Source organism: Ursus americanus, chromosome 6 (genome assembly GCF_024610735.1).
Source record: "Ursus americanus isolate L20-20 chromosome 6, mUrsAme1.1.p, whole genome shotgun sequence".
NCBI classification, from domain to species: Eukaryota; Metazoa; Chordata; class Mammalia; order Carnivora; family Ursidae; genus Ursus; species Ursus americanus.
In genome coordinates this window covers 6,516,779-6,526,199 of record NC_142132.1, presented here as the reverse complement: position 1 = coordinate 6,526,199, position 9,421 = coordinate 6,516,779, and the positions used below count along the sequence as shown (strand labels likewise).

Here is a 9,421-nt window from a genome sequence, read left to right as displayed (position 1 = left end):
GGCACGGAGCACCGGTGCGCTCCTCGTTCCTCCTTGGACCCCCCTGGGCAACGATGAGACCTTGAGAAGCCACAGTCCCGGGAAGGAGACAGATGGGCTATTTAGGAAAAAAGTCCGAGAGTTCTCTCAGTGAGCCATCCAATGAAAGAACAGCTGACCTGCTGGAGAAGGTGCGAGACGCAGTCATGGAAACACGCGTCTCGGGTGAAACGCAGCAGGAGGGGGCTGGGAGCACAAACTTAATTACTGAAAACTGTTTGGAAACCGATTTCTATAAATCAGCAAAGCCGCTGCATTATAACTTACAGGGTCTTTGGCAATTGTCCCCGTAAGCATCTGGCTTTGCAGCCAGGCTCTGTCCCCAAAGGGCACCTACTCCGCGTTTTTATGCCCCGCACCTGACTGGCTGCACACAGGATTACGAAGAGAAGTAGCTTCCTAATTCTGCTCCCATCCTAACACCAGAAAAAAAAAGGATGTTCTTGGGGTTTTATTCCATCAGAAGGGACAACTTAATGAATTACACAGGTGAGGGAACAATCCTAAATAACCGAACAGGATTTGCTACTGTTACGTTCCACACTTGAACGCATCTCCCCAGTGTGGCTCATACAATTGTCCCAGCTAAAACGCGGAAGGTGTAGACGAGGCTCGTCACAGCAGTTACGTGCGACCCCTGGGAAGCAGTGCTAACAAATGTCTCGCAGGAGCAGAACAGGGCGGGGGTCTCTCTAGGTAAGCAGTCCCCAAAGGCACGGGTGATTCCTCTCCTCCCCAGTACTCCTTAACCTGCTCTCTAACCAATAAGGACACAGGATAAAGGTTCAACCTGAGTCGCTAGAGTTGGAAAGGATTTGAGAGAGAGGGTGGCCTTCACCAGTAAACGGAAGAGACACGTTTTCCACGCCAGGCCCACGGCCAGGGCACATTCCTTACGGGTAGGAGCGGAGCCTTTCGTGCCCAGCCTTGCCGTGGACGCGGCTCTCAGGCAACAGCACCGTTCCCACTGCCTGCCCAGCACCAGCTGCAGCGTGAGCAGGGGCGGCCCGGGTCCTCTGAGCTTACCCGGCTGTGCCCTCGGACCTCTGGCACACCAGCTCTGCTCTGTGCCGTGCCCTGGAAGGACACTCTCGCCAAACAGAGAGGCATGGGTGCCTCACGTCACTCCCATCCAGCCCAGGCCTAGGGAAGGACTAAGAGGGGAAGAAAGGAGCGGAGCCCGTCTCCAGGGGCTGCCTTGTTGGCTGCTTGCTGACTTATTTCCTTCTAAGGATAACACTCAACTCATTCACTCACTTCCCCTCAAGCCACTTACGAGTGTCTTGTGCTCTTGGCATTTGCAAGGCCTCGGGGGCAGGGACACACGCAGATGGGCCCAATCTTGGCTCTTCTGGAGTTGGAGGTCTTAGGAGGGAGCCCCACATATAAACCAACAACCAACTGCCAATGTACAGAGATACAGTTTTACCTCACTGGCCTCTTTTCCAGGAAGTGCACCCCCACTCCCAGACAAGCATGATTTTGTAGCATGTGACCACCTTCCAGACTACTGCTAACCTCCAGACACGGCTGACGGGTTCAAGGTGGGCCCCTGCTCGAACTAAGCCAATGACGCTCTATGTTGGGGGTTTTAGAGTTTGGACCAAGAGAAGCTGAGGAGTTTCCAGGGGCTGACTCAGGACATCATAAGGCTTGGAGCAGAACACAGCCGAGATTCTGCCATGAGGCCTGATGAGAGAGAGCAAAGGAGAAGAACCAAGAGACATGGAGATGAGGCACTGAGCTGAGGTTCTTCAAGTCTGTTTTTTCTTACATGTTCCTGAGGCTCGACTTCTTACCCTGGATTTCACGGGACACCCCAATTTCCTTATCATCCTCCACTTGTGTTTACGCTAGTGTGAACTGCGTTGCTAGCACTTGCTTCCAGAAGAATTCTAACTAACACACCACAGCATAATAATTCTGTGTCAAAGGAACAGTGTCTCCACGTGCCGCTGGAGCTTAGAAAAGGTAGGGGCCAAGTTGGCCTATGGAAGGAAAAAGAACAGCCACCTCAGAGCTCTCAGTGTGCCAGGTACTTGCATTCATTACCCACATACACACACACACACACACACACACACACACACACACACACAGAAATGAAGCCACAGCTTAAGAGGACTAAAGAAAAAAAGTTTCTTGTCCCAACTGGTTTTAGGACCAGGACTTGGGCATCACGCAGGGCGCAGAGACCGGAGAGGGGAGAGAATGAGGAATCAGATGACTCTGGGCTGACGGTGTAGACTTCAAAGTCTTGGGACTTCTAGGAAACGGGTTGAAGAGTTTGGTTCTGAAGAGGATAGAACAGACGGGCTTCTGTTTCCCTGAATTTCAAAGGACACGCTCATAAAGCCGGACATTTGCGTCACCTCTCCCCCACACACTACACACAGCACTTCTGGTTAAGCTCCTGTGAAGCTCTTCGGAGCCCCGACACGAGAGGCATGCCTGTACCCGCACGCCACGAGGAGGAAAAGGTAAGTGACGTTCCGGAGGCTCTGGCCTCGGCAGCCTGTCTCCGCGGCTGCACGACCGGGACGAGGGCCCGGCCTCTGCACCTGCCGTGCGTCTGCTGGCTCCAAGTCCGACGCTCTGCTGGGATCGACGGTGGCTCCCCAGGGGCAGCCCGCTGCTGCCTCCCAATGCCTGTGGCCCCGTATCTGCTTCTCACACGGTGAAGACCGCCCTTCGTAGGGACCTCTGCAGCTCAGGGCCCACAGGCCTGTTTCCGAGCTCAGGGAGCAGTCGCGCAGGTGGGGACAGCCACAGTCTTCACTATATGCCAGTCACGTGAACGGAGTTATCCTGACAACTCCAAGAGCCAATTACTTTGATTATACTCGCATTCAGATGAAGAAACTGAGGCCCAAGGGGGTGACACAATGCCGGGGGTGACACAGCGAGTGGGGGGCCGGGACTGGAGCCCTGGCAGTCGGCTCGGGAGCCTGAGCTCCCTGGTGCGGCCCCTCATCCGGGGCCCCCTGCCCCAGCCGGCCGAGCACGGCCCGTTCCCACGGCTCACCCTGGCTTAATTATGAACAACGCCCCCTCTCACCCCCCAGCGTCCTGGCCTGGCCAATAAGTCACGTGCTCACGGGACCCACGAAGAGCCTAATGAGAGAATCAAAAGCTGAAAATGCTTCCGTTCTGTGCCTTCTAAAATCTCTGCCGTTGTCATCTTCACTTTCTGAAAAGTTACTTTGTTGCTTCCAAGACCCTCCAGGCTCCTCACTCGGCAGCTCTGCGGTTGTTCTAGCATATCCGTGCCTCTTTTTCCTACTCCTGCCCGCCACCCGAACACAGCACTCCACTCTGCGAGTGTGACCGTCACTGATGCAGACATCTAGGCAGGGGCTTCCCGCCCGTGTGGCGTCAGACTGTCTGCTCACGTCCGGGGCTGCTGGGGGGCGGCCGGCAGCCGGTGCGGGGGTCTGCGGCGAGGCTGTCTGTGAGCGCCGGCCGTGCACGTGGCGTCTGCGGCCCCTTCTGTCTCCGCTCTCCTCTGGAGTACAGACTGTCACGTTTCCAGTGACGCAGAGACAAGCGGAGGCGCTTCGCCAGTGCGCACACGAATGAGGCTTTCCTGCGGCAGACGGGATTCTAGAAGATGCTGACTCCTGACTCTGGTGAACTTCCTGCAGGATGACCGCAGATCAAGCGCCTGCAGCATCTCTAATCCCTCCTCCGCTGACCAGTGCTGGCCTCTGCGGCCACGACGTGATTCTGGCCCTGCGTTCTCGCCCGTCTCCTCGAGCGCTCGGTCTCGTCCTGCCCGCCACGTCTGGCAAGCCTGTGTGCGGGTTCATTCCTCCCGGATGATTCCAAAGCCAGTCGTCCGGCCACCACCCCCACGAGCTCCGCCTCCAGACACAAAGACGACATCCGGTGCAGGCTGGTATGTTTCTGCTTGTTTGTGCCCAGTTTCGGTGTCCGTGCCGGTGCCCTCCCTGGGGAGACGTGCTCAGCTGACCCTGGGCCTCCTGATCAGATCAACGGTGACGGCGTCGCTCACGACAGAGGTCAATCTTCAGGGAAGAAAAAACAACGGACTCTTTTTTTTTTTTTTTTGAAGAGATCTATATCAAGGGAGTTCAATGAATAGCCTGTAGCCCAGTTATGCCAAATTCATTTTCACACGGCTCGTGAATCCCGACAAGGGAACGGGTTTGCTGCACCGGCGAACTCCAGTGGTAAGCTGAGCTAAATGCATCAGCTGCAAGCGTCATCTTTTTTTCCCTCTAAAATGATGAGTCAGAGTGAATCCACGGTTAGCTTTTCCCCAGCACAGCAGAACGCAGTTAGGTGCGCATTGTCCGGAGACAATAAACCGCTGAGCTAATAACCCTCTGCCCCCCATTACTGGCTCTGGGCCCAAGCCGCACAGGGGGGCCACCGGAGAGCGAGGGATTCTTCTGCACCGCTGTGCTTCGTGGTTTGCTTTTGACAAAGGCTGTGTCTCCTCCCTTCACGGAAAGTTCACCAAACATCTGTCTGGAACCAAGAAGATGCCTGGGGAGTAACACGTGGTGATTCTGGGCCTGAGAGATGAGCGGTGGCGCTGGAGCTGGAAGAGCAAAGTTCCAAAATGAAGCGTGTTTCTGCAGAGCACGGTCTCTGCAAGGTCTCTCGGGGTCACCATGGCCGACTGGCCTCCCACAAAGGCCGCGCTGTCTGAAACTCTGAGGTCACTGAGGAGAAACCCGAGAAATGGGGGCACATGGCAGAGACCCTCACTATCTTCCTCAGCGGCCAGAAGGACCGTCAAAAGGAGAAGGGGGATGGCAGCTGGACAGTTACGGGACAGAGGCCACAGGAACGATGCCAGCAGCCCTGCTGGCCTGCCTGGGCCCCCTGCCCCGTCTAGCTCACGACAGTCCCCATCACTCCTACCCCCCTGACAATGAACCCACCCAGCTGAGGCTGCCGCATGCACGCTCCAACTCTGGGTCCTATTCTCGGGCCGCTGCTGTCCCCGAGCTGCTCCTTCCCAGATCGGTGTGTCCACCGCAGCGGATGCTCTCCGCCGTCCATTCTCCTTTGCACCTTTTCACTTCAAAGGCTGGCATCTTTGGAGGGATCTTCCTCTTACTTAACCTACTCCAAATCCTACCACTTTCAGAAATACTTGAGCAAGGGTAAAGAAAATAACGTACTTCTCAAGCGCTCGTAAATCCTACTGGCACCGCTGGATGAAACAACTGAAAAATACAGGAACTGAGAGAAAACATTGTAGAAAAGCAGCAATTACACTGTTTCCAGGCATGCTCTCCGCTTACGAGGCCTTTTGGCTCACGGCTCTCTTGTGCACATTTGACAAATAACACCCAGATCAGTAGGCTGTCGTTTACCCTCTTCCAGAAATGTACTGAAAGTTTCAACAACTGGTCTAAAGTGTGAAAAAAAGGAAGGGATTCCTTTGTATTAAAGCACGAGTGAAACTAGAACACCACCAAGGGGCAATCAACACTTGAAATCAGGAAGCTTTACGGGGGGTCAAATACCCACTCAGGTTTGGCGAAGCTAGGCTGTGGGCCAGGGCGCAAAGCGGCCGTGCCCGCGGTGACAACCACCTGGACGCGGGTGGTGAGAAGGGGCTGCCTGAGGAAGGGGCAGGGGACTGAGGACTAGCGCTAGCCTTGCGGGGGGCGGCGGCGGGCAGGGGGAGCCCAGTGGAAGGTGCCCCTTTCTGCTCAAGCCCCGGCAGGCCACGCTCAGCAAGCCGCATCTGACCCGCCCCTGCCGGCTCCAGGGTGGGGTGCTGGAGGTCTGAGGGTGCGGTGGAGAAGCACCAGAGAACCTTCCTAAGGAAAAGGGCACAGACGACTAGGAGAGTTGTTTAGGCCCACGGGGTTCCGGTGTGTTTAAGGAGACACTAGCAGAGCGTTCGCCTTCTCTGTGTACGTGACCTAATTTCTGTGACTCCGTTTCCTCATCTGTAAAATGGAGCGGATCAGAGCATTTGCCTCAGAGGGCTGTTGCGGCATTGAATGACTATGTCTGCACGGGCCACACAGACGGTACTGCTGTTCTCCCTGGGAGGACAGGAGGATGTTTAAATGGACAAGAACAAGGAGAGCATTTGCTGCTTTCAACCCTTCTTTGCCGGCTGACTGCTGACATTTTAAACTCCATAGCCAGCGTCACCCCCTCGACACTGAAAGCAGAGCGGAAGCAGCGTTCACCCACCGGGTAGGAGAAGCCAACTGGGAATGTGCGAGAAGGTGCAAGGCTAAGAAGAGAAGGTCCCGGCTTCTCTTCCCGAGCTAAGCATGCGGCATGGCTGCCCCGCATACCGCTGAAGCCGCCTGCCCCATGCTTTCTCGGCCTTTCTGCAGCACTCTGCTGGTGTTCCACAGAGCAACCATGGTCCCAGCAAGGGAGGGGCGGTACTGGAGGGGAGAACGCCAGCACCTCCTGGGTGACGGGACCCACCAGAGGAGAGATCCCTGGAGAACCATGGCTGGCTTGTAACTACGGAGTCTCGGTCCTAGGCTTAAGAGCCTTACCCCTTCACAGAAAAGCTGGCCCTTAATTACAAAGGAGGGAACTTCTAGGGGAGCTCCCCTGTGTGACAGTATGGTACAGGAGGAAGGACTGTTGGCTGACCCATGTCCCACCAGGAAACCCGAAGGCCACCAGAAGTCCCCTGCCCTCGGCTGCAGGCAGCCTCAGAGGCCACACTCAGACCCCGCTGGGTCTCTCAGGCCTAGCCTCCTGGGCTCCAGGGGTCAGTGGCTGACGATTCTCCACTGTCAAGGCAGATACTTCTAGAGGCTTGTTAAAAAATTCCTTCAGAAAGTGTTTACCTCTAAAGGGAAAAATGCTTGTACAAGCCAAACCTCCATGCCGGCTTGCACTGCCGAGGGCCACCTGCTCTTCGGACTGGGCCGGGCAGGAGGAAAGGGGGCCCGTCACGAGCCCCGCGAGCTCCGAGCACAAAGCTACCTGGTCTGTTCATGAAGTCGCAGTGGCCCAAGCCCGCGATGTCTATTCTCTTCAGGAAGAGAACCATGCTGGTGAGGTTGGCCTCCTGCATCTCCGCTGGCTTAAGGGGCCGCATGTCTTTGCGGGCAAATTCCTCAGAGTACAGACAGAAGAGTTTCCCTGGAAGAAACCGAGGAGAGTGGTTTTAACGTCTCTAGGTCCCCTTCGTACAGGAATTTACAGCAGTTTTCGTGACCGTGGTGCTACCTGAAGACGACGAACCGAGAATCTGCTTGCGCATGTCTGCTTGGCTCTGGCTGATGGGCTGCGTGACGAGTGAGTTCGCTCTTATTCTGGGGTTGTACACCTGCAAACGGAAAGACAGCACCCTTACCATCAGATCACTCTAGAGCTCGCAGGCTCGCCGGACCGGGGGAGCGTGTGGTCTGTAGCACTTCACTGCGTGAAATGCTCTGCTGTGGACTCATTCTCTCTGGATCCTATTGGTTTTTCACTTGCCTTGAGACAGAAACTGCCAGCACCTTAACAAACGGGTTTCAAGTTGTCTGCTTTCATTGTAGGTTCCACAAATAGGGGACCTCTGTACCATCTCCTGAAATGCTAGCAGTGTCACCTCTCAAAGCACAACCGTGAGGACGGCAGATCGGAAAGCTTATCTCTGCCGGTGCTGCTCTTCCAGGTTCTAGTCAAACTGGGATCGCAGCGGGCTGGCCTGGGTAACAGCTGAGCATTTCCAGTCAGATCAGCTCAGACTAAAGCTGCATATGGGGGCGCCTGGGGGGCTCAGGTGTTAAGCTTCTGCCTTCAGCTCAGGGCGTGATCCCAGTGCTCTGGGATCGAGCCCCGCATCACGCTCCTCCACTGGGGGCCTGCTTCTTCCTCTCCCACTCCCCCTGCTTGTGTTCCCTCTCTTGCTGGCTGTCTCTGTGTCAAATAAATAAAATCTTTAAAAAAAAAGAGAGAGAGGGTTGAATGCTAAAAAAAAAAAAAAAAAAAAAAAAGCTGCATATGGCACCAACAGTGACTTCTTAGCCCAGACAGGTTCCAAGGGAGCCTTCGGAATGGCTGGAGCTGCTGTCGCGGTAGGACAGTAAGATACTAGGAGACCCAGTTTCCTCGAGGGATAAAAGCTACGTCATCTCTACCAACGTGAAACGGATCAATACTTGGGTAGGTTCTTTCAGTTCTTAAATGCTAGGATTTCTCAAGTTCCAGTGTCTTTGAGAGTTTGAGATATCCTACTTCCATGTTTCCTAATTTTTTTCTTTAAAGGTAGTTGTAAAAAATATTTTTAAAAGTTTAGGATAGAATTTTTATCATATCAACGTTAAAGCTAAAATTGGGTGAAATTAAAGTCCGTGTACTTGAAACTAATTTCTGGTAAGTCGCCTCAGGGAAGATGCTAATTATTTTGGTCAGGGGGCTCTCAAAAATACTCCGGAGTGTACACAGGGAAAGGCCGGCGTAGGCGTCCGACAACTGGCCTTGCCAGCCCCTGAGCTGGAGGCGAGCCGCTGACGAGGAGAACCCCACCTCCGTGCTTTAGCACCTGTCTTCCTGCGGCACCTCCACCAGCTCGGTTTGCGGATCACCGACGTGCTAAGGAAAGGCAGTGACGCGTGAGCAAGCCCTTCCCTCTGCCCCAGCTCACGTGCTCCGGCCGCGCTCCCCAGTGGATCCAGCGGCAGGAGCCCAAGGACAGTCAGCAGCAGCTGGCCCACCTACATGACAACAATCACCTTTCTCCTTTCCACGCCCACATCGATGACAAATTTGACAGAGTTGCTCCAGATCAAAGACTCTCCGGAGCTGGCGGTTAGCACCACTCTCCTCTGATAAACTTGGCATCTTTTCTCCGTTTCATCACTTGGCTTGAACAATGCACATTTCTCTTCTGGATACAAAGGAACGACCACCAGCTCTCCAAGATCTGGGTTTAAGTTAGATCCTTCTTGACAGACGATTTCATAGGCTTTCTCAATATCCTACAGTAAAAAATAACGACGTCATCCATGAGAACGGACATGTCACAAACTTAACTACTTTAAAAAAACGTCTAATTAAAACTATAGGCAAAACCTGCATAATGTGTACAAGGAAAGAGATGCCTGCATCGTCTGTGTGAATCGTTACATGAAAAGAAGATGTAACTGGACGAGAACATTTCTTTGGGGAAGTTAAATATGATTTATAAACAATTTTATTGCTTTTAGTCCGAGATGGTTTTCCTCTCGTGAAGTGCACTACCTTGCCTTCATGCATTAGCCTGTTTCTAGCTTGATGCATCACTGTCTCTAACGGTGGCAGGGTTAAGAATTATAAAACGATCTCCAGATTTCCAACGAAAGCACAGACACAGACACGTTCTGTAATCAGGGTCTCTGGGTCACTCTGAAAGTTGTCCTGACCCATGAGCAATTTAAGACAGCATACG

The 9,421-nt window shown here is 54.0% G+C and overlaps 1 protein-coding gene across 2 annotated transcripts in view; it reads right to left on the bottom strand.

Moving 5' to 3' along the window:
* DHX32 (DEAH-box helicase 32 (putative)) overlaps positions 1 to 9,421 on the bottom strand; it is a 55,112-nt gene that overhangs the window by 6,420 nt on the left and 39,271 nt on the right. For both annotated transcript variants that reach the window (XM_045809517.2, XM_045809516.2), the window contains exons 5-7: positions 8,727 to 8,972; positions 7,234 to 7,333; positions 6,988 to 7,146 (exon numbers count right to left, since the gene is read on the bottom strand). In XM_045809517.2, coding sequence (XP_045665473.1) covers positions 6,988 to 7,146; positions 7,234 to 7,333; positions 8,727 to 8,972 — 505 coding nt within the window. The remainder of the gene's footprint in view (positions 1 to 6,987; positions 7,147 to 7,233; positions 7,334 to 8,726; positions 8,973 to 9,421) is intronic.